The 25,524-nt window shown below is 41.8% G+C and overlaps 1 protein-coding gene across 13 annotated transcripts in view; it reads left to right on the forward strand.

Moving 5' to 3' along the window:
* The window catches only part of ITGB3BP (integrin subunit beta 3 binding protein), a 303,033-nt gene that overhangs the window by 245,542 nt on the left and 31,967 nt on the right, over positions 1-25,524 (forward strand). For 7 of the 13 annotated variants that reach the window (XR_014960660.1, XM_085602406.1, XM_085602407.1 and 4 more), the window contains one exon: positions 5,240-5,333. Coding sequence is in view for 11 of the 13 variants with exons in the window: in XM_085602406.1 (XP_085458532.1) it covers positions 5,240-5,333 (94 nt within the window). In the remaining 2 variants the exon portion in view is untranslated. Of the gene's footprint in view, positions 1-5,239; positions 5,334-18,256; positions 18,314-25,524 lie in introns of all 13 variants that reach the window. The other 6 variants (XR_014960659.1, XM_085602409.1, XM_085602403.1 and 3 more) reach the window with 1 other exon arrangement.

Below are 25,524 nucleotides of genomic sequence, written 5' to 3' on the forward strand. Positions count from 1 at the left end.
ATTGAGAAAGTCTTGGAACCCATGCCATGAGTTTCACGTATGGTCGTAATACAACCAACCTAAAGCTATTAGGATCTGCATTGATATGAGGCTACCCAATGCAGAAATTCACAGGGAATGACACAACACCAACAGTATTATATACTAGCTGACTTAAATGGAGTGAAGTGGTTCTTGAAGAAGTTGGACCACGACGTAAGGTGCCACCAGGTCATGCTGGACAGGGACCGTTGGTACATCACAAGTTTCCTCCTCGCGTTGGGCTGAGTAGGGGCAAGAGACTGAGCTTCAGGCTCAACTCTGCTGCCGATTACTTTCAAACAAAATAATCTAAATGGGTTGGTGAATGTCATAAATGTAACCGACAATGTCCTCGGTTATGTTCAGACTCTTGCAGAACACGAGATTCCAAGACCATCTCCAGCACCTCAGTGAAGCAGGCCTCAAATTACACAAAGACAATTGTGAGTTCCTGAAGAGCAAGATTAAAGTCTTCTGATATATATGTATGTGTGAGCAATAGACTCCTCCTCAACCTGAAGAAAGTTGAAGACCTCCAACGGGTGTCGGTGGCCCACACTGCCCTGGAGGTCAGATGCTTCCCAGGAATGATGAACTATTGTGGCCACTTCACTCCGAATTTAGCCACTTTGTCACAGCTCCTTCGAGACCTAGCCAATTAATGACAGTTTGGTCCTGACAAGAAAGAACATGAAATAGTATAGGACACCATTAAGGAAGCGATTCTGAATGACACCACAATGCGACACTTCAACACTAAAGCGTGAGTGGAGCTGATTATGGATGCCAGTCACATTGGGTTGATAGCCTATGTCAAGAGCACCAAAAGGCACAGTGGAATCCTGCCGTGTTTGCCAGCAAAGTACTCACAGAGAAAAGATTTTCTCAGGTCGAACAAAAGGCTCTGGTAATTCAGTGGGCATGCACACACTTCCATCTATACCTTTTTGGAAGGGAGTTCACAGTCCTGACAGACCACACACCGCTGGGTCCATTGTTCAGAGGGATGTCTGTTTCCCCTGCACAGATCGAAAAATGGGTGCTCCAGCTCTGAAGGTACAATTTGAAGTCAAGTACATGCCAGGATCAGACAATTCTGATGATTACCTTTTGTGACATGCCACGGAAAACCGCACAGAGGACCACCAGATGAACAAATCCACAGAGGCATATACACTGCACTTATCACAGAATATTTGCCCGAAGGAACTCTTATTGGACCAAATTGAGTGTTCCGAAACTGCTGGCATGTGCATGCAATTGACTAAAGTAACCGTAATAGACAACAAGTGGAAGACATGCAGTGAAAGACAGACACCCGACAGATGCTGACTTAGCTGTAGAAAGTGAGCAACGAGCGGAGCTTGACAAATGCCACCCTCATGAGAGGTGGCAAAATAGTCATTCCTAGATGCCTCCAGAGTCGCACCATAATGCTAGCCCTCAAAAACCATCAAGAGAATGCGAGGATAAAACCTGTTTATGGGAGAAATTATGGTTTCCCCAAAAGGACAGAACTCACAGAGGCCGCAATCATGTCATGTGTTCTCTGTCAGACGGTAGTAGCACAAAACTCACTCACTGAATGGAAGGGAGCCTGCACTGAAACATGGTAGGAGAATAAGGGCAGATCGCTGCAGTCCCATATGGTCAGATGCTGCATGTCCTCCTGGACATCTGCTTGAAATACCCCATGTTTGAGATGGTCGAGTCTACAACATTTGACAATATGAAACCCAAGCTAGAAAAGATATTTTTTTAAACATGGACTTCCTATGCACCTTAAGACTGAAAATCGACCACCCTTTGATGGGCAATGCGTCAGCCAATACATGCAAGCACTAAGTATCCGACATTGCAAAATATCGCTGTGTTGGCCACAAGTGAATGGGGAGGTTGAGCATTGTATATGCATGTTGAATAAGACTATGAGCACTATATTGGGGAGAAAGGGGAATGTTGCTTTGCCACTTCAGTTTCCTGTGTGCCTACCAAAACACCCCACACTGTACCACCAAATGCTTGTTTGCTACAGTGCTGTCCACCGTGCTGTTCATGAAGACCCCTGAGATTGCATTCCTACTGCACCTGGATGCACCCAAGTGGGTTCCGTCCCCATCTGACCATGTGCTCAGCCAAGAGAGGCGACAGCGCAACATCGAAAGGCAAGCCTTGAAGATGAAAGCCGTGGGCCCAGACATGCACACTGGACTTAGTGTTGAATTTAGATTGCCGTATGAAAGGATTCCGTTGGTTTTGGCTGACATGAAGGGAACAATGATTCCCACACAGCGAGGTGCTGAGGCTTTCACACAAAATGTGTTCAGGTTTAAAAAGAGCATCTGCGGAAAGTGTGAGAGATTTGCAGGAACAACTTGAAGAAGGAAGAGACTGCCTGAAAATGGGACACAGAGGAACCGGTGAGTGCAGAGAGGACTACAATTGTTGCTGACACCCAAGAAAACAGGCTCGCTATGTTCCTGGAAACCCAGGGTACTGCAACTAGAGGGGTGCTTGTTACCCAAAGCCAGAGGACTAAGTTTGATTTCTGAGAAAATTCAAGGCCTCCCTAGCGAATGAGGGACTTTGTATTGTTACAGGAGTTTTTGTTCTCGTTATGTGAATGGAAAGGGAGAATAGCTAAAAAATAAAAATAGAAATTAAAAAAAAAGGCTAATCCACCCTCTACATTCCTTCCAATAAATATCACACACTTAATTCACGGGTCTGGCCAAAGCAAGCAAGCCTGCCTGCGGCCCTTCTGACCATATCCACCACAAACCTTCAAGAGAATTCTTTTAACTACCTCTGCTGCCACGCCGGTAAGAATCATCATCAACAATTCCTTAACTACTGGAATGTTTCCTGAAGACCTATACAAGGCATACATGCGCCCATTCCTAAAGAAAACAAGCTTGGACCCACTTAACCCCGATAACTACAGAATAAGTACAAATGGACCTGTCCGGGGCAAACTGATAGAAAGAGCAGCATTTCGCCCAGATGTCTCAATTCATTGAAGACAATTCCATACTTTCAGGATTATATCCAAGAGGAGACACATAATCTGCCCTCATTGCCATCTGGGATGACCTTAACGGAGGTTGCTGCACTACATCTCTTGGACCTCTCAGCTGCCTTTGACACAGTTGACCATGGCACTCTAATACAAAGACTTTACAAAGCCGGCATAGCGGGAACTGCTCCCGACTGGATCACATCCTACCTTCAAAACAGAAAAAATGTCATTCATACCCCCTCCCCTTTCTCATCCAAACAATACTTCACAAAAGCAGGAGTACCTCCAGGCTCTGTCATCTCACCCAGGCTTTACAACAGCTACATCATTACCGGCACTGACCAATGATTTTCCCTCACATGCTGTAACTATGCAGATGACACACAAATACTCCTTAAACTGGAAAGCCCTAAAGATGTTGGAAACACAAATTTGTAGTTGCCTCAAAGCTGTGAATCAGTGGATGACATGGAACATCTCAAATTGAATACTTCCAAAACAGAAATACTCATATGGGGCGATTGGAAAAATGATGACCCACTTGCCACCTGGCCTGACGAGCTGGAAACACAGACTAAAGTATCTATCTTGTACTATCTAAACTCTACTACACCAATAGCCTCTACAACGGATCATCTTTAACAACTATGAAAAGACTACAACGGATTCAGAACTCTTCTGCCAGACTACTCCTACATGTAAAGCCACAAGCCCACATCTCCCCCACCTTGAGGGCCCTACTTGGTTACTGGTTGCCAGAAGATCCACATTCAAGCTGCTTTGTATCACCCATAAAGCGATGCATGAACATTAAATTAAACTTAAATCTCTTACCTTCCTTACACAAATATACCTTCCATGTACTCATGTATCTTTATATTTATTACATCACTCCTAATTCAGCATCTCCAAAGCACTACCCCATATCTTACCTTGTACCTCTCTCGGTATATCCTTTACCTCCACTCTGACTCATCCCAAACCTCATTCCACTACTCTCTCCAATGCACTACCCTATTTCTCATTCTATATCTCTCTCGATACAGCCTCTACCTCCTGTCTCTAGCTCATCCCAAACCCCATTCTACTAGTATGATCTCCAAAATAACTTTTTTTAGACTCGTCCGTCCTCTTCCTCTCCTTTTCATGTCAAAGCTCTTTTACTATTCAGATCTCCCAAACAAGCCTTTCTCATGTATTCCTCCTAGACTCATCCGAGAACTCATCTCTCTCCCTAATCCACTTCTAGCGACTCTTCCCTCCTCCATCTTTCCTTTACTCATCCCAAACCTCCTCCTATTGTTACGATCTCCAAATAAACACTTTCTAGACCAAATTAATTTCATATTTCCCTATACTAATTTACCACCGATACTTTTTGGGTTCCGGAGTAGCATGCTAGTTGCTGAAAAGCGCTTCGATGTCTCATCAAGGGTAGTAAGAGCTATATAAATGCAATTACAATGACGAATAGGGGTTACGTCAGATAAATGATAAATGGGGTCGGTGCGCGTATGCACCAGTACCCGAGGCCCACCCTGTGTGTTGGTCTTACTTCTGTCACACCAGAATTGTCACTTATGTACTCACAATTAAAGGTATTCGCTATTCAGTATTAGCGCTGGAAGTGGCGGACATCTCTGTATACTTATTTCTTGATGTTTGTCATGCATCAGCAGACATTCTCCTATTTTGGGGGTGCAAATACTATCGTAAACTACATATACCGCAATGCACTTAAGAGGAATGGTATTCACATGCCGGAATGGGCCTCCCCTTCAGAAATCCAAACAAATATATACGTTTATCCGCTCCTAAGACAAACATATCGGCACCAGCAGATGGGTGTTTGGTTCTCTCACTGTGGGTCTTTCAGGTAAATTGTATTTTGGTGTAATTGCATTTATAATGCGCTTACTGCCCCTGACAAGAGGTTGAAGCGCTTTACGCCGAGCAGCCGGGTGTGCTTTTTCCTTCTCGTGTTTCCACAAATTGAAACAGAATAGGCCTACTGTGGCCAGAGTATTCCCTCTGTCGACAGCTGCTAATTTGTAAAGGAAAGGATTTAAAACCTATGCGTATTAATTTTAACCTGTGCGGTCGGGGCATTAATAATAACATCCAAACTATGTCAACAATGTTACACATTATTTCGAATTCTGAATGATCTTCCTAATCCTACGCGTTTCTCTGTTACAGGCTCTGGAGGGCAGCAAAGAGCTTGAAAAGTTCCTCGGTGTTTCGGACCGCTCTCTAGATCTGAAGTCTGAGCTGCAAAGAACCAAGGAGCTAAGTAAGGAAACGGCGTAAAACTACGCGTGAATTGGTTTCAATAACGCTGCAGGCATTTTTTTGATTTTGTTACTGTGTTTGTTATGGTGCACGTTCTACAAAAATGACGTAATCCCTAATTTAGGTATCTTTAACGGTTTTATGCACGCCATTTCACAACTGCCAATAAAGTAGCGTGCCACCCATCTCGCAGATGTCCAGCGAAGTATGAAGCGCTATATACATTTTAAGTAGTGGAAGTTTTCTAGATGCTGTTTGTGGTTTTAAAGCATGCGATGCCAGAAATTCGAAGTTGTACTCCTAGGCAGTGCTTAATTTGATTTAGGAGGCCCCTGCACCTTGCACCACACATTGCCGCTGCCAATGACAACCCAACACTATTAGTAATCATCACACTCTTAGAAGTGTGACAATTCAGTCTAGGCCCCCAGGGCTATAAGAAATGCTTGGGCGGCAGTCAGTAGTCGTTTTTAACAGCACCACCATGTGTCAGACTGGTATAAGCCACGGTGTTGACAATTAAGTGCCAGTGCTGAGAACCGGAAACCACTGGCTCAAATTAAGCACCGCTTCTAGGTATCCTTAATTTCATTCTGTAAAATCCCAAAGCAGCACACTGTGTCCGAGTACACTTCCCGCGAGTGCTGAATGTAAAAACACGAGCCTCTTGTCAAATGACCACCATCATCATCATCGTGAAATGTTTATTCGGTTGACCAAGCGACCATGAAAGGATACAAGCAGCTGATTAAAACACACATGCGATTCAGATCAAAGATCCAATGAACAATGAATCAGATTACGAACACCATATACAGTAAGTCAGTCTTCAATCAGGTCTCGACTGCCTCGACATCCAGGCAGCCCGTAAAAATCTGACTACTACAGGTGAAACATGAACGTTAGGAAGCATCTGCAGATGAACGAGAGCAGGACACCCCTGGGTAAAAAGTCGACTTTTCAGCAGAGGGACTAAAACTGCTTCCTGGGCTTTGTAAAATAATCGTGAAACATTACAAAATGTAGGGTGTCCTCCGGAGACCGGTTGTCCCAGCTGCAGGGCAACCTACATCCTGATTGAACCCAACCACAGGATGAGGCCAAGGGATTTGATACTTGACCAAATCGAAATCTTGCCAATAAAAAAAAGTCTCGCCTGTTGGAGACCTGGACTAAATAGTGCTCCATGTCCTGGACCGTTTTTTAGGAGCATAGGGTTTCATTTGTTCAGCCTCTTCACGGGACCCATGAATGCTGCTTTTTTATTTTATGCCACTAACAACCATTGATAAAGCCAATAGATCTAGCTTGTTGTAGGTTTAACGTTACTTGTTGTGTTAAATATCTGGATACAATGACAGAAGAGGCAAAATGCCAGTCAGGCAGTACACTATACTAAGCACAGATTTTTAGCTTAGGCGTTTTAAGCCACGCCCTTGATTACATCAAACACCCACTTTGGAGAGACACCCCTACCCCTACCTTCCTCCCCTCTCTCCCCCCCACCCCCCCCCCACCCCGTTTTTTCATCCCACTTGAAGCCCTGGAAAAAACACCATGTCACTGTCACGTCATGGCCTGGCACTGTGCATCATTCATGACTCATGACTCAGAATGCCTATGTGCAAGGGCATAGTGAACCCTTCTCCGCCCCACCCCTTGCTTTCGGAACTAGAGCAAGGGTGACGTTCTTGATGGGCCTCTTCTGTCTGCAACTCTCCAGACAAAGGCTCAGCTTATAATTAATATGAAAAGGTGGGTGAGTGAGTAAGTGAAAGGATGGGTGGATGGCTGGATAGATTAGTGAAAGGGAGAATGGATGAATGAGAGGGTGACTGGATGGATAATGAGAGAAAGGATGGATGGATGAGAGAGTGGAAGGATAGATGAGAGAAAAGGTAAAAGATGGATGTATGGGTGGAAGGGTAGATGGATGGGTAAAAGGGTGGAGGGATGAGTGAAAGGATGGATGGATGAGTGAAAGGGTGGATGATGGGCGAGTGAAAGGGTGGATTCATGAGTGAAATGATGGATGAAATTAATTGATAAGTGAAAGGGTGAATGGATGGACGGATGAGTGAAAGGGTGGATGTAAGGATGGATGAGTGAGCGAAAGGGAGGGTAGATGGACAAAAGGATGGATAGATGAGTGAAGGAGTGGATGGATGACTGATCGGGTCAATGGATGGATTCATGAGTGGATGAGTAGATGAATGGGTGGATGGAAGTATGGCTAAGTGAAAGGGTCGATGGAGAGAGAAAGGGAGGATGGATGGATGACTGAAAGGGTGAATGGGTGGAAGGATGAGTGACTGGGTGGATGGATAAGTGAAAGGATGGCTGGATGGGTAAAAAGCTAAAAAGCTGGATGCATGAGTGAATGGATGGGTGGAAGAGTGGATGGATGAGTGTACCGATGGATAGGGTGAAAGGGTGGATGGAGTGATGGATAAGTGAAATGATGGATGGAATGATACATGATGGATAGGTTTGCAAATTGTTGAATATGCTTGGATGTGGATGGGCTTAATTATATACTACTGTGTGACCTCCTCTAATGTGTCTGTAAAACTTACCTTTTGTCCCGAAGTTTTGTCCAGAATTTTGACCACCAGTCCTGAATTTTTGTCCTGAATTTTGACCCTTTGCCCTGAATCTTTACACTCACCGTCCTGAATTTGCACCCATGCCAGTTGGTCACCCTAGCGAGGTTAGGGAGTCTAGTTCCAACTCAGCGAGAAATGGTTTCTCCTGTGCACGGCTGCGGAGTTGACTTGTAAGAACGTCTTCCCTACAGGGGCAAGTGACTCTGTTTCTGGACATTTGCTCTCACATTTGTGTACGGCATTGGAGTGGACTGTACCGGTAATCCCCTTAGTGTGGCCAGTCAGAGGCAGGGGCATTACTGCAAAAACAACATATGGACAGAATGCAGAACAATGTCATACATTCACCCCAGTACAGAGATCTGGGCCTAAATCCATAGTTTTTTTGCTCACCATGCCGTTCCAGTTTGAACCCAGCCATATGCAAATCAGTCTTGACCCTGTGCCTCATGGGAACAGTCCAGCCCGAACTGCCAAGCCAGGTCCTCCCTGGACTGGAAACAAGCATCCTAGGACCGGTTTCGGGGTTTCACCCCTCTTCAGCCAGGATAGCTTGATTCCAGTGGCATAGAGAACAAGACCCACGTCTGGGCATACCCTTCCCACTCGGGGTGACAAATGAAAAAACAACAGTTGATGGACAGAATGCAGAACAATGTCAGACATTCACCCCAGTACAGAGATCTGGGCCTAAATCTATCGTTTTGACTGGGGTGAATGTTTTGCCAATGTGCAGCATTCTGTCCATCATCTTGTGTGTTTTGCTGTTCGCCCTATGTGGGAAGGGTATGCCCAGACGTGGGTCCCGTGCTCACTACGCCACTGAAGTCAAGCTATCCTGATCTCTGTACTGGGGTGAGTGTATGACATTGTTCTGCAGTCTGTCCATTACATGTTGTTTTTGCATTTATCTTTGGAGTACACTTCCTTGTCCTGGGTGCAAGAGGGAGCAGGTTCAGTCCTTCACAGCTCCTCTTAGGTTACAGACTGCAGGGCCGTACCTCACCAGATCTTTCGCAGTTCCAGAAAGTGTTCTGAAGTGGGTGCTATGAGGTGCCTCATTTATGCCTGGCGCTAGCTAGTGGTTGGGAGGCCATCATTGGCATTCCCTAACCAATGGGAAAAAAGTTCCCGGGCCATCCCTACCCACTTTGGGTATTTTCAATATAACAAAAGCCTTTGGCCACACTAAACTTTGGTGCTGAGGGTGTGTGTGGGGAGTCTACTATGGTAATGCTAGAGTCCTCCCACATTTAACACTTGGCCACAACAAACCCTGGGACAGAAGTCTGGTAGGACAAAAGCAGAGAACCTTCAGCGACCAGATGGTGGATCAATACAATTGTCTTAGCATCCTGTTCTCTTCCCTTTCAAAAGTGCCCCAAGCATCGTTATGTAAACCCAGCAGATCTGTCGAGCAGTATTTGACCCTTGATCAGGATTGGACACCTGGTGTCAATAAGGATGCCTACAACTCCCACCCTGCATGTTCTGTGCAGTTCAGAGGAGTACTCTCTTCCCATTCAGGTCAGCATATTGTTTGCTTTTAGGATTCATTTCACACCTATATGAGGCTCATCACTGGCTGGGTGTAGCTGGAGAACCAATTCAAATTGGTGTCTTGACATTTCAGGCAGGGAAAAGGTAACTTTCTCAAACCTACTTTTCCTTACATGGATGGGGATTCACCATAACACAAAGGTAATGAAATTGGCATCACACATTCTTGAACTTAATGACATCACAGAAAGTGACATTATAAGGCCTTTGACTCTCTCATCCTCGGAAGGGATATATCCTTCTTTAACATCCCCTTAGTAAATTCTGCTACAATAGTCTACCTATGAGGGGAAACGTCCCTCACAACCAGACATCAAAGTTGTGAAATCAGTGAATAATGACTTGCCCATACTACATTAATTTAACAAATACATTCCCTCTACCTTTTGTTAAAAGAAAAGACAACCCTCCCAGAATGGTTACTTCAGACTGTTGAGATGCCTCCGCTGAAAGGGAGCGGAGGTTCTCTTGTGCTGTCGAGCCAAGTAAGGGGCAGACAGCTTAACAACAAACAAGCGTTTTCGTCAGGATGTCCGCTCCCTGAAAGAAATGTAAATGTGTGCAGTTTGAAAGCTAAAGGCTGCTTGGAAACCTCTATTGGGTTTAATTGATGGAATCACTTGAAGCTTCATTGTGACAAAGATGTATTCTTTTGGAGCGGCTATGTAAGAGTGTTAGTAGCAGAGTTCTGGAATGCCTGCTGTTACTGGACATGAATGTTTGCACTAGGTACAGTCAGATTGCATGATATTAATCTATATTTGGAAAGCTTTTTATTTTAAACCTAATGTGCTTTGCACATTTTATGGAAGCTATCTTATACTGTGTGTAATGCAAGTTTAAAAGAATGGCTTCTATATTTAAAATGCTTTATACCACTGGTTGGGCCTCTTAGCATAAAGAATCTACAAGTCCCCAGTGCACCAACCATGATTCAGTTTAGTGGCTGTCTGGTCACAGAGATCCGCAGTGATCACATTAACAAATAGAGGATTCAAGACATAAAATAGTTAATTTCCTACTGTTTAGTTCAACTTGTGTTTTTCATTTAAGATATGTGCGCTGTTCTACATGCATTTATCGGAAGGGAAAGACCAACAAAATAGTTACAGAATATAGAATATTTGTATCCATGCTTTTGACCCTGCCCCCACACTCACTGACTCCATTCCTATTGCCCTTAGCATCACAGTTCCCATCCATTTTTCAAAAGCACTTCAACCACTGCTTATAACTGATACTGTGGGTGAAAACACCAGGGAAAAGAGCATTTTTATCAGTAGTTTGAGCTTAGAGAAACATCTCTTACTAAATGCAGTGCCTGTGGATGTATCTTTAATTCAGTGTCCATGATTGGTCTCCGATTACAAACATGGTTCACTGGAGTGGGACACACTTACATCAAGCCTGCTATGATTTCCTGTGACCAAAGGTCTGTCTTTTGACAGATCAACAGCACCCAAGCTGTACAAGATTTTATTTGAGCATGGTGTAACACCTCATGCTTCAGATACTGTCTGAACTTCTTTAGAAGTGTTATCACTTTCAGATCTCTGTCCAGCTGGAGAAGAACATGCTTGCCATCCATGTATATAAACATGCTTAAAATACCAAACTATAGCGACTTGTGAGGTACATTAAAGGTCACATAAAGATGTTACAGAAACAATAGGCTGAGAAGAAATTCTAACAGGACTCCGCAAGATACCTCTTTTGTGCTGGATGGTTTGTGATCTTCCAGTAAATATGTGAAACTTTGCTCTTGATGGTTTTATCTAGGATTCTCATGTGGGTCAGTCTGTTGATCAGAATAGGAAGCTCCTCAGTGTAGACCAAAGGAGTACTCTGAAATGATACAGACCAAGCTTTTATATGGAGAAGAGATCAAATGTTTGGGTACCATGCAAAAATTAAGAGATGGTTAAAAAAATGTGCTCAGTTTGCCCAGCTCCTCAATGGTCTAGACAATCAAGACGGAAGCAAATTTAATGGCTTGGGGTTATTTGTCAGGATCCCTTACTCTTCACTTCTGGGAGAGGCTTAGAGTTCTTAATTGTGCTAAAGTGAAAGTACTTGGACTAAGGGAGGTAAGGAGAAATTTGCTCACAACCACTATATCTCGTAAAGTAATTCATGTCTGAATTGTGCATGAGCCTATCGAAAAAAAGAATTGAGATTCAAAGCAAATCTAGAAGCAAGGATAAGTGAAGGGGTAACAGAAATTCAGTTGAATCCTCCAGGGATTCCTAGGAGGAGCAGTGGTACTCTCCTAACTTGCTGTATGGCCGAGTTGGAAGATGAGACAGTTGATTTTAAAATTTTGAATAGGTTGTAACCCTTTTTTTGGGTATCCCCACATGGCAACACCAATGGGGGAAAATAGAGGTCCATTTTTCTGTGGTTTATCTGTCAAATGTAATGTTGCACTTGTTATAGTAGATTCTTTATTTTTACAACTATTATAGAAACAAACGCGAAAACCTATTTCATCGAATTATGGATTAAGGAACCTTTATGAAGCAAGCAATCTAATTGTTAAAAGTGCAGTCTTTGGATGTAACTAGTACTGTGGGTAGATTTGTAATTTTTATTAACAGAAGAGACTTAGTTAAGTTTTAGTGGTTTTATTCATATACGGTATTTAGTCCTATATTTAATTTAGTAGAATGTATATTTGGATATTCTATTTGTTGTATCTATTGTTTTGTTTAATAGTAAAAAAATAGTTTATTTAGATATTTGTCTGACTGTTCCGTGGTGTTGAAAGTTGCTGATCTATTTAGCAGTATAAATGTGCTGGCTAGACCCAATCTGCTAATCCATAAAGCTAGAATATAAATAGTTTTGAGGAACTTGTATCACACAAAATATGTTATGGTGCTTTAGCCAGTATTGATGAGGACTAGTTTGTATTGGTATCCTTTAACAATACAGTTGCCTACTGAACCGGAGATCAATAGTACATACAACCCTTGGTCTCTACCTTTGTTAGTTTCTTGTAAAACGTATAACATAATACATACTATGAAGGTGGTAATCCTTATTGTAGTAACATATTATACTAGGTTGTTCAGATTTTTCGCGTTCGGCATCACTTGGACTCCTTAAGGAATGATCAGAAATACATGCACACTTGAAGCAATGTATTACAAAAAAGTTCTACCATGATGCTCGTTCTGTAATCAGATATTGATTTAAGACTTATGGACAGTGAAGTGCAAAGTACCCCAGGTTTAGCTTTACTTTAGCTCCACCCATTCTCTGAAGCCGGCCCATTCATGGACAGAATATCAGGCTGTGGGGATTTGGATTGTACTGCTATCACTCAGGATTGCCCTGATTTTCAGTGACAACAAGAAAACTTAACTGCCACTCAGAAGCTATTTTTTGAAGACATATTAACTGCCACTCAGAAGCTAAATCCTTTCCTTTCTTCACTGCTGGAAGTCCGGTCCAGAAGGAGGAGAAAGGAGAGGTGCAGAGTGCCACTGAAATGGTATTAACCTGCTGGCCAGCATTATGGTTGTAGAAATCTTAATGCTGCAGTGGAAGAACCTTTTTTTACCCTCAATTTATTAAGCTTAACCATTTTTGAGGTTTTGATGTAACACTTTTTTTTTTAAACTGAAAAGTTGTGAGATCAAGGGTTTAAGTAGAACCATAATAAGAATGTCTCCATCAGAACTGTTCAGAAAGACTGGGTGCCGACATTCATTAAGACGTAGTACAGACATTCTGAGAACTCTGTTTATAAAAGAGAAAAGTGTTTGCAAAGGTAAAAGCTCTGACTCTTAATAGGGTTACATAGATGTATTTAAGATCCATAAGAAGCAACGCCCCATACAACCATCAGCTCTTGGTCTCTCTTCATCGGATCAACCATTGAACCCTGAGCCAGTAAGAACCTTCTGAACACCACTTTCCACTTGCTTAAGTTCCAACCCACGTTCTAGGATACCACACATCTTTCCTCTTTTATATTGAATTTTAGAACTCACATTAAACCATTAACTTTCCCAAAAAAGTCCTTAAACTAACAGAAAAGAGATCAGCTAGAAACGTAAAGTATCAAAGAGAAATTACTGCATAAAAGATGATTCAGGTAAGCCAAAAATGAAGATTCAACCTACAGATATGTCACACTGTGCCGTCCATGCAGATTTCACTCCCTTTTTTTTTAGCAGTTTCCTCGTATTGTAGGCATGACCAGCAAAGTGGGAAATTAACTTGTTGTAGTACTCAGCCGTGCCCAAAAATGTAACAAAGTCCTCCTTGTACTCTGAGACAGCTAACTTACTAATGGTATCCACTAGCGCCTCATTGAGTTTCACCCCTTCCTCTGATAACCTATGTCCCAAATACACAATATCCTTGCAGTTCAGTCTACATTTACGCTGCTGTAATGTAATGCCTCTTTTCCTGAACATTTCAATTACCAACCTCAAACAATTGTCATGCTCCTCTTGTATACTACCTAACACTAGCACATTGTCCTGGTAGATCTTAACACCCACCTAACACATTTTCCATAGATCTCTGTAAAGATGAGACTGCAGAGATCAAGCCAAAGGGCACCATTGTTAACAAATACACCCGAGGGGTGTGATGAAAGCAGTCAGATCTCCGGTCCGCTCCTCCAACTCAATTTGGTGATTTGCTGATCTGAAATCTATTGTGGAGAACAGCTTAGCACCATCCAACTGTGACATGTCTGTAATGTTTGGTAGGGGATAGTTATCCACCACCACTGCTTTATTCAATCCTCTTAAGTCCACACAGAATCTAATGTCCCCTGATGCAGTACAAGCCAAATCAACAGGTGACACCCATTCTGATGCTTCCACGTTCTCAATTATGCCTTTCTTTTTTAATTTAAATTGTTTATTTCGTCCTTATTACTTGCGTCATGAAAAAAGTAACACCTCATATCTTACATGCCGCATGTGGTGCATTCACCTTCAACACAATCTCATGCGTAGAATCAAACAGCCTAACTTGTCATTAAACACATCATGAAATTCTCTATGACCAGCATTTTTTTAATTTTAATCGGCCCTCATCCTGAACTATCCCCACTTCAGACAAACCTTGAGTCCCACCATTAATTTGAGCGCCCCTCTGATCAAAGAGAATATTCCTCCTTAAGCCAATCGGAGCAGAGCTATTGTGATCCAGCATAACTTCCCTCCCTGGTGAAACCAACTAATTATACTATCCCCCCTTGCAAGAGATATACATTTTGTTCGCAGTGATTTGTCCTTTGTGCTCTAATCCACATACAAAATAACCCACCAATTTAATAGGTTGCCCCTCATATTATCAGTTTGATGTCTGGCTTAAACAGCTTTACCTTATTAGCTAGATTTTCATTATAAAAGACACTTGGTACCAAAGTAATTTTTGCCCCAGAGTCAAAAAAGCATTCTTACTTTATAGCCATTAACATACATGTAGTCTTCTGGTCCACTCGCCCTTGATTCCGCACCTGAAGAACTATCTCACCACACTGCAAGTCATCAAATTTACTTTGTTGGTCTTCATTACTCACAACTGTTTCCGTCACTCTGTTGCTCTCATTTTGAGTTCTACAGATTTTTTCATAGTGATCCTCATTCTCACACGCTTTGCAGAAGCCCCCGCAAGCTGGACATATCTGATCACTGGCGATATGCCCAACCAAACCATATCTGAAACACTTTCTTGTAATTTTCTCTTTTGTAAATCGTTTTTTGCTTTGACCAAGCTATGGACCTGATTCTTCCATATATTTCCATTGTCCTCCTTAATCACATCCAGACACACAAGGCAATGCTCAGTCTTTCTGGCTAGAAGTAATACTTAATCCAGTTACGGATCATCTTTTTGACAGAGTTCATCTCTTACCATTTCTATGTTTCACCCAAATATAAATTGATCTCGGATTCGCTCATCTAACGCACCCTCAAACTAATAAGATGATGCCAATTTACCTAATTCTGTAACACATTTTTCAACTGATTCTTGTGTTTTTTGGACTCTCCACCCAAAGTGGTATTGTTCGAAGATCGTACTGACCAAAGGCAAAGAATGTTTGTCTAATTTTTTAATGCATACCTCAAACTTATTCAGGCCATCCATTTCTACATCATCAAAGTCCAGAACGTGTTATAACACCTCTTGACCTTTGGGACCCAAGTAGAGTAGAAGAAGAGAGTTACTCCTTTCTCTGCTAAATCAAGTGCCACATACATTTGCGTAGTGTGTGAAGACGTTCTTCAACTTTGCCCATTTCAACACAGGTTCCCCAGGTGACACTAAAAAGAACAGTGGTGGTGCAGTATTGTGCATTATAAACCACTTGTCAAGTTACACAATCTCTGTCAACACCCTACCAACTGTGAGCAATGAAAATCCCTCAGTAACATCAAACATAGTAAGTTCCTTCCAAAATCACAGGTAACCGACTCAGCACCCGGGTACAGCTGTGGTAGTATGCTTTACTGGTACCTGATTTGGTACCAGAGTACAACAATTAAACTTTCTGGTACTCAACTCAGCACCCCAGATTCCCAGTTCCACTGCCCAAAAAAATCCAGTGTGCCTTGTATTACTAAACAACAAAAAACACCCACATAGGAGAAATTGCACACCAACTCCTTCAATTTCTCCCCAGTGTTGCGTTAAAAGAAGTGAGGATAGGATCTTTCCTCTAATTATCTAAGCATCCAGTGACTCCACTGTTGTGATTGGCTAATCTGGTGAACGTCAAGATCCTTCCTCTAATAATCTAAAGGACTAATGCTCTGAGCGATAATAACGAGGTCACTTTGCGCTGGTGAGCACTTCAGAGACAAAACCAACTGTACGGATGAGGGAGCGGCCTGCTTACTCATCTCGCAACCGCTGCCTCAAGGGTTAGGGCATGGCACACTCCAGGGAAGGCGCTCATGTGCTAGGGAGCAGCAGGTTCTCACCACTTTGTTCTCTTAATGAGAGGTGCTTGCATGCTGAATAGCGGCGTCACGGCCTTCCTACCTGATCGCAGGTCTTGTGGTGCCGCTGCCTCGAGGAACAAGAGGTGAGTTTTGAGGTTCAAGTCACTCTGAGCTGTCTGTTGTGCTAAACTTCAATGTAAATAGGCCTGTAGGTTTCCACCACAACATGCCATCTGCACAGTGAAACTGTGCTCCTTCACCACCACTATCACAGCTTGCCTTCAAGCTCCTTTTCTAGCCCAAAGTGTGTCCTGCTCCAGTAACCGCTCCAACAGCCCCTGGTGATCGATCGGAGTGTTGAGGCGTTGCGTGCTGCTCACCTATCCCCAGATCGTCGCCAATATAGAAAAGCTCTGACTCCTATCGAGTTACATAGATTTGTTTAAGATCAATTTAGAAGCAGGGCCTCATACACACACCAGCTCTGAGGCTCTCTTCAATTGACCGACCATGGAACCTAGAGCTAGTAAGAACTACACTCCAAACTACATATTAAAGCCCTCCATAATATGATATGTTACATTTTCATCATCTATTGACTATTATCAGTGATTTTACATTTTTAGTCATAGAGATTATCATGTTTACTCGAATATGTTCAGACGATTGTATTTATATCAAATTGTCTTATATGTTCATGATATGAAAGTCTGCTAGATTTGTCACAAAAGATGATTTTGAACAGCTGTATAGATAGTCTCCTAATAATATTTTACCTTTTTTATTAATTGTACATCAAATAAATATTTTTGCTATTTTGAATATAAAAAATGCCGGATTTTGTGTATGTCTGTATTTAATTAATCATTGAAGCATTTTTTGGGAAAGATTATTCATGTGCAGTCATGCCCGTAACTCAAATATAATAGTTCTTGCGCAAGATATTTTTCTAAGTTAGATTTCTTTCTCCCTGCTCTTGGCAAGCCATCCTTATGCAGGGGACCCCCTTTTTTCTAAATAAATATTAGATTATATACTTTTAATATTGCCTACTCTCATTGTAAACAAAGAAAAGTAAGAAGAAATCTACACTGTTATGGGTGATGACAATCTCTTTATTCAGATACACAAGTCAAAAAGCATACCTGATCCTGATAATGCATACATCACTATTGTTATGCAGTCGATTACGTTGTTTTATTTAGAAGGCAATGGTTGTCGTTTTTTTATGGACTATGATAGTTACATTGTTCTCAAATAGCTCTATGTTGAACGATCACTCAATTGTTTTAATCTAATTCCTGCACAGCGTACCTTTAAATGATGGTTGCGCTAGTGTGTCTGCAGCCGGTAGGACTAGACTTTGTCATAATTCAGATCAGAATATATTAAAATGTAAAAAAAAAAAACCTTCACAGTCCATGTTTCCTTCGCTGGTTACGAAGTTTGGAAGCACCTGTAGCAATAACAGGACATTGCATTAGGCCAATTGTCAATTTGTCGATTGTGCCCTTTATGGAAGAGGGGGCTCCTAAAACAGGAAAAGGACCTGGTGAACAAGAGTGTCATCGATTTGAAAGTCCACATCGATTAAGCAGTGGTGCCAATATGGCCGTGATTGAAGGAAGGTATATGTAAGTGACGTCACTCTATCCATAAAGCTCTATAGTTATAAAAAGCATTCCAGTGTTGTATGTATAACCATTAAACACTAAAATAAGGTAGTTAAATAGTTGTTCTTAAGTCTCTCCTGTGTCAAGTATTGTTTTGGTTTTTATCTGTTTGGAATTGTAAGAGTCAAAGCAGTGTTTTAATTTGTGAATCCACATATATATTTTTTGTAGTCACTGAAGCTAAGAAGGTGAAGGTTAAGCGCCTCAGAAATACTAAACGGCTCTAAGGTAAGGGCGGGCTTGTAACGGTGGGTGTTTCATTCCAGTGTTCATCTGCATCGTTTACGGTTTGCCACACTACTAATGGGCTCTTGTGTTTCAATTCTTGGCAAGGACTAGCATAACATTTGGCATAGCTCGCCTCACATTATGTCTGGACTTCTCTTTTAAATACAGTGATGTTTTCTGTTGCTTAAAATAAAGCTTTTATCGATGCAGAAAAACGTAGCTCTTTTTTAAGTGTCAGAATCTAATTATTGTGATATGTGGTTGCTAACAGGCATATCAATCTACCCTGGATAAAAGTCTGCTATGAATTAATCCATCCTCGACCGTTGTTTCTTGTCATTCGTGAAAGGTTAGCTGTTTCATGTTTGATTATTAGTACATTACCTGTAGGCAGTATTTTCACAGCTGCAGTGCTTAGCTTGTTCTGTCTTGGCAAATATGGGTTAGTGTATCAACTTCTGTTCTCTTTGCCTGAATTGTTAACGGTACAGATAATATTTGTGTACAGTGTTTGCCCTGATGCTTATTTTCCAAAGACTATAGGAAGCCTGAACGATATATTGTGTATCCCAGGCTGCTGTTTTACTTTCTCTGGGCCTTTGCTTGTGCACCAAAACGTAACACTTTTAAGTCAAAACTAAACAATTCTGTAAACTTATTTTCGTTGTCGTCATGTGTTTTTTGGAAAGTACAAAATGGTTTGTGTTAGCACAGAAATGAACAGACCAGATGTCTTTGAGAATCTAAAGTTCTCCAACAGTTTAAGGAAGTCTATCGGGTCCTATGGGCCAGATGTATCCATATTGGATTTTGCGATTCCATAATAGAAAATTTTACTGATTTGCTATTATGGATTTGCAAAATACAATGTATGTAGGTTTCACAATAATAATTGCGATTCCTACATATTCCTTATTTGTGACTCGCTTTTGTGAGTCGCAAATAAGGAATGGCTTCCGAGAGGCCCATAGGAAGGAATGGGAATTGCATGCGCAATTTGCGAGTACCCAACAGGTACTCGCAAATTGCGCATGCAATTTCAAGGGTGCCAAATGGACACCCTGTTGCACCTCTGAAATATGCATGTGTGCACATGTGGCACACATACATACCCTAAGGGCATGTATGTACACTACATGACACCTAGAAAAAGTGAATTTTTCTTGCAATTCGCAAATTACCACCAACTTGTAGTTGGTGGTAATTTGCGATTCCTTAAAACCAGGTAGCAATTTTATTTTGCTTCCTGCATTGCATTTAAGGAATCGCAAATTGTGATTCCTTAAATGCGTTTGCAAAATAGGTAATCGCAAAAATTGCGATTCCCTATTTTGCGAATGCCTTTTGGGATGATGCATCCCAAAAGGCTTTTTCTCGTTCGCAAACGGGTAAGTGTAGGCATTCAGTTTGTATTTCCTGAGAGGCTCCTATGGTCGATCTTCTTATTCATCTGATGCTTTTGTTGCACTGTTGTGGTTCTGAAGGGAGCTTGTCATATTAACCCTTTTTTGATCTCTGTACGCGTAAGTTTTTGCCACAACTTTCCATAGCCAGCTGCTGAGTAACTTTGGATACCAGTGACGTGACGTTCTGTTCTTCGGGATAAGAGATCATAGCTGGTTGCATGGTAGTTGTATTTTTCTAATGAGTGATTGTCGGGAACAGAAGTAGGGTATATGTGAGGCCCCAAACTCCTGAGTGGTTACCCCATACCCACCTTCTGCTTCGGTGACTAAGGTCACACAAGGGCTTGCACTATAACCATGTTCGTCTGTTTCTAGTAGGACACTGGTGCTTGCTCCTTCTCATCCTTTTCTGTGTCCATTGCGGAAACAAAGGAGCACTTGTCATGTTACCCATCAAATTGTGCTGGGACTAAGGTTGTATCAGTGTTTTGCATGTACGTGATTTTGTGTTTATGTAATTAAAGCAGAAGTGTTATTAATATATGCACCTTTTGCTTTTCTGAGTAAACGCACACGAAGAGTCGCCATGGGCATCTGTTAGTCTTACCATTACTACTAATTCTGTGACACTGGTCATGTGAATACTTGTTGTTTAGCCCGGCCAACAAACTTTCCAGGTAAAGTTCTGGTAGAGCATTGTAGGCCTCCTTTATTCTAGTTCGCCATACCAAATGCTAATTTTGGGAGATAGGAAGCTTTCAGTGTTAGGCCCTAAATTATGGGTCTGGATCAAATTTAAGCAGGAATGGTCTTTATTGTACTTTGAGGAAGCTCTGAAAAGGGCCATTTTTTAAGCATACCGTGCTTTGCTGCTGTTTTCATGCTGCTAGATGGGATTGGGCCTGTGGTATGCGCAGTTTAAGTAAGTAAATGAATAAGTGTTGCTTCTTTTGTTTCACTGTGTGCAAGGACACTGACTGATGGCAGTATGCGATAAATCCAACCTCCTATGCTAATGTGAGAAGTGAGTGTCCCGTTCCTCCTACACATGCAGCTTGTTGTATAGTATTAGTTAAGAGAGACAAATGAATGCCCACTTACTACTTTATACTGAATGGGAATCTCATTGCCACTTGGCGTGCCCTTGAAATCTTCACCTTCTCTGGCTGATGACTCATGAGTTTATCTTGTAAAATTATTTTTTCGTTATCTGTGACTTGAGATAATGGATGTGTACAACAATCCCCTGTTAGAACCGAGTGCTTGATGCTGATAACTAGTGGGCGTTTGACATGTGCCATGAGGTTCAGTTCCAGGGATCATGGGTGCTAGTAACACAAGTGCTGTTTGGAGTCTAGACTTTAAGGTGCTTGTGATGCCACCACATGTGCCCGTTTTCTACAGTGTCCGCTTCTGCTGGATTGTGGTTATTTTGCTCTGTATTCCTAATTCTGTGATTGTGTCAGTGTCTGTCACTTAATGCTCATTATCTTACTTCTGCAGAGATTTATTAGGCATTTGTTAAGTAAATATGGTTTTCTGTTACTCTTACAGAGTATATAGTTATTGGTGTCACCCCGACACCCTGTTTCTGTGAAGGAAGGAAAGTGACCGCTTTTTGTCATTCTTTGACTGTAAAAGGATACACGGCACAAGGAGACCGAGGTGCTGCTTAGGGTGACTGCTGAAAGTCTAGGTCAGCGAGGGGTAATTGTCAGCACTGAGCTCATGTACACAGTCCGTTAGAATATGTGAGAAGTTGGAAAATAGGTGAAAGGCTCCTGTGTCACTGCTCCTGTGAAGCTTGTCCTTTGCCCCATCTCCTAAGCACAGTCACTACCAGCCTAGAGGCTGTGCCTCTCATGCATATGTGTGAGTCATTACTACCACGCCTTCATCTCTGTGTGTGGTTACCACGAGTGTCGGCTTGGCCTTTGGTGTATGTATGACCTTGATACTGGACCGACTTGTTGGTGTTACACATTTAAGGTTGTCATGAAATACCGGTGGTTCATGGGACAAGTAGAGAAACCTTTATATTTCTTAAACAAAATGAGATTTTGTGTAATGCAAATGTTACAAACATATGGCCTGCAAATAGGATGTTGACAAAATACCCAAACAAACATGTCTAAATGTTTCTTTCTTGCTACAATTTACCACCCGCGGGAAAATATTTCAAAAATACATCCCAAAGTTAAACATGACGAGAAAGAGTGGTAAACCTGTTGCAAGATAAATATGATGAAAAGGAGGTCAACATTCGCCATTGTGGAATCTTCACTCCTTTTTTCATGAATACTGATGTTCGGAAGGATACTTCTTACAGCTGGTTCCTAACCTTGGAATTCCCCCAGGCACCAGACTGGATCTGGAACTTTTTTTTAAGCAATTGCTTCTGTGCTCACATAGGTTGCACTATCGGGTTTTTCAGTGCCCTCGCAAAGCCTCTGGAAGTGACAGCAGGACGCCATATATAGAAGCTGGCTCGCTCACTGATGTCGGTTCCTTTTTTTCATGTTGTTCGATCCCAAACTTTTGCTGGTGTTACACCCACTCCAAAATCATTGTTTTCCAGACAGTGTTAGGCAAATGACCACAGGCTTCAAACCATGCCTCAACTTTAGCAAGCAGATTGATTGACATTGAAGATTAAGAACTTGAAAAATAGAGCACTGAGGTGGACAGTCTTGTATATAAAATAAACGGGGGGGGGGGGTGGAGCACCAAGAAAAACAATGAAACCCTCCACAGATGCATTTGAAGAGGATATGTAAAGAAGGAATTGTAAGTTCAGAAGGCACCAACAAGATTTTCAATTGGGTCTTGTCTGTATGTTTACAAATAAACAGGACAACCTCCAGAAGTTCCTAATGAGACAAATCCACACATTATTTAAAGTTAAAAACCTCACAGATTCTGTTACAAGTGCAGCAGAAGCCACAACCTCAAAGATTGGCTTTAATTTGTTTAGAGAAATTCAAAAGGTTTAGACTGAGAATTTCAAACCGGACATGCCAACAACTCAACACACAAGGTATTCAAACCACATCCGTACAACCGAGTGCATGCTACAACCCATTGAAGAAGGCACTGGTAAAGAAAGCCAACCACACCAGCCATCAACCTGTCCCTTAACATTTTGACTAACACTGAAACAGACGTTATGAAAAGAGGGCTTTCCTTCTAACACATTGGGATCTAGTCCATATAAAGAGTGACCTAAATAAATTCATTGTAAAACTTAAGATACACGTGGTTTTCCAAGAGTAAGCTACACACTTTCTTCCAGGACAACCTAATGTTAATCAAATGATCCAGAGACGACCTATCAGTACTGCATTTACATCAGCGGAGCTAGGCTTTAACTTATCTCTTAGCTAGCATGGAAGAATCTGGACAACTGGAAATAGGCCAGGATGTTGAGCGCTTTGGGCATTGATAACTCATTCGCTCTGGATAAAAATTTACACCTTCCTTCCCCTATGGTAATATCATTGATTTATTTTGTACTGTAGTTATCAATGATCTGGAACATTTTTGCAACTACATAAAAAAAGAAAATACCTTCCATCAAATGTCACTCCGTAACAAAAGAAAAACTCTCGAATACCCCAATGTTTAAAAAAAAAAAAAAATCAGACAAAGGGAAAACGTAGTGATATTCTACCCTCATGATTACTATGGGTGTGCAACATTTGAGTAATTTGAATTTGAATAAACATGCGAAATGCAAATTTCATTTCATGCTTTATTTGAGCATTAAATGCATCCCTGCGTCAATTTTTGGTGTGAGGATTCCTTTAGACAAGAGCAGCATAAACAGCTTTTGTTTCTTTCCGTTTGCAATAAAATGTTACCGGAGAATTGCACATTTGCATTATATTTTTACACCAAACACCGCAAAATTAGGTGCAGTGGCATTATTTAAAAAAATGTGCATAACCAGCATAACACAAAATCCCCGAAATTACGCAAATTACACCATCTCAATTTATATTTCACCCAGGCCTAATGATTACATTACAGAAGCAGAGAAACAGGTGTCAGATACTACCTGCTACCAAAGACTTTATGAGAATCCAGCTTCTAGAGTTCAAGATTAACTGCTTTCCAAACTGAACAAATGCTGCAAAGATGGTTTCCTCGGATGGAAAAGAAACAATTGCTATATGCAAGCATCCAAAAATGGCAACATTTTATGGGCTCCTAGAAATACACAAAGGTCCCCCCCCCCCCCCCCTCCCAACCCTCAGCGGGGTGCCTCATCGTGTCCTCCTATCCGGCATTGACTCCTTATGCTTGACATTAGGAGATTGCATTGAGTCACGTTACCAGCCCTTCATGAAGAACCTTCCATCTTACATAAGACACAGAGATATTAAGTAAACTAAATGATATACATATCTACATCCAGAAAAAATGAGGTTGCAGGGCACAAAACATACATTTTCCACCAGATCTGTTCATTAGTATTAGGCTCTAAATATGATTCTGTGAATGTTACACTTCTGTCTACGCAACCGCAATTTCACATTCAGCCAAAAAATGTCTTAAGATGCAAGGGACCACAAAGGGTGCATTATTTGTTCCATCGGGGTTGGAGGGGGAGCTATATCTTTATGGAAGTAGATGAAAAACTTTGACTTTGGGGTGATGAGTTTTCAGATTTCACAACCTACAATATCTATTGGGGTTGTTACACAGACAATATTTAACTAATATGGCAGTAACATTAATCACTTTTACAGAGATTTATCAGACTAATGAACCAAAACAATATGAACATGCAGCTGTCCTCAACAATATCTAAGAATCATGTAGATTCCCTGCATCATAGCACCTATCTGCATGATCAGAAAATTCATACACAACTTCATCGCAAATCTACTGTGGCCAACTCAACTCTTGATGGCACCAGCTGCTATCCTCCACATTCTATCTGCAGTATCCCAAACCGAGGGCTTCTCAGAGCAAGAAGGAACAGCAATGAAGAAACTTGTTAAGAAATCCCAAATGATCATTGAAAAACTGTCCATACTCCATTGATTTGATTGTTTTGTATATTTATAAAGCGCGCGATTGCCCATGGGCGTCTTGGCGCTAGGAGGATGCAGAGAGACCTGAGAGCTGCCAAGTCTGTTTCTAGCCTGCGTTGAATAGCCAGGTTTTTATCTCTTTCCTGAATGGAAGCAGAGATGGGCTATTTTTGATTGCAATTGGAAGCAGATTCCACGCCTTAGCTGTGTGCAACAGAAAGCTTCTCCCCCCTTCCCCTCTCCCCCCTCCCCCCCCCTCCCCAACCTGACCTGTTTGTATTTTGGCACCTGGATAAGTTTTGATTGGCTGGATCTCAAGGTCCTGGATGGCTCATACAATTTTAGGTGGGTTTTCAAAAACTGCGAACCCGTCCCATGCAGGGCTTTGTAGGCCAGACACAATGCCTTAAACGTTATTCTTTTTCCTATTGGAAGCCAGTGGAAGGATCTTAATCTGTGTGCAATAGGCTCAGACCTGGGAATGTCCAGCACCACCCTGGCTGCTGCGTTTAGCAGGCGCTGCAGTTTTGCCAGATGCTGGACCTGTATCCCTGCATATAGAGCGTTTTCATAATCCAGCCTTGATAAGGCCAGAGTTGTTACAACTGTTTTATAGGAATCATGGGAAAATGGAAAATATGCCAAAAACTGACAACTAGATTGGGACTTTGAGTAGTTCAACCTACTGATCTCTGCCAGGAAACCTACTGTAACCACTGAGCCCATAAAATGTATTACAGATTTCTATGAAGGTCATCACCATGTT

The sequence above is a fragment of the Triturus cristatus genome, chromosome 4_2 (genome assembly GCF_964204655.1).
Source record: "Triturus cristatus chromosome 4_2, aTriCri1.1, whole genome shotgun sequence".
NCBI classification, from domain to species: Eukaryota; Metazoa; Chordata; class Amphibia; order Caudata; family Salamandridae; genus Triturus; species Triturus cristatus.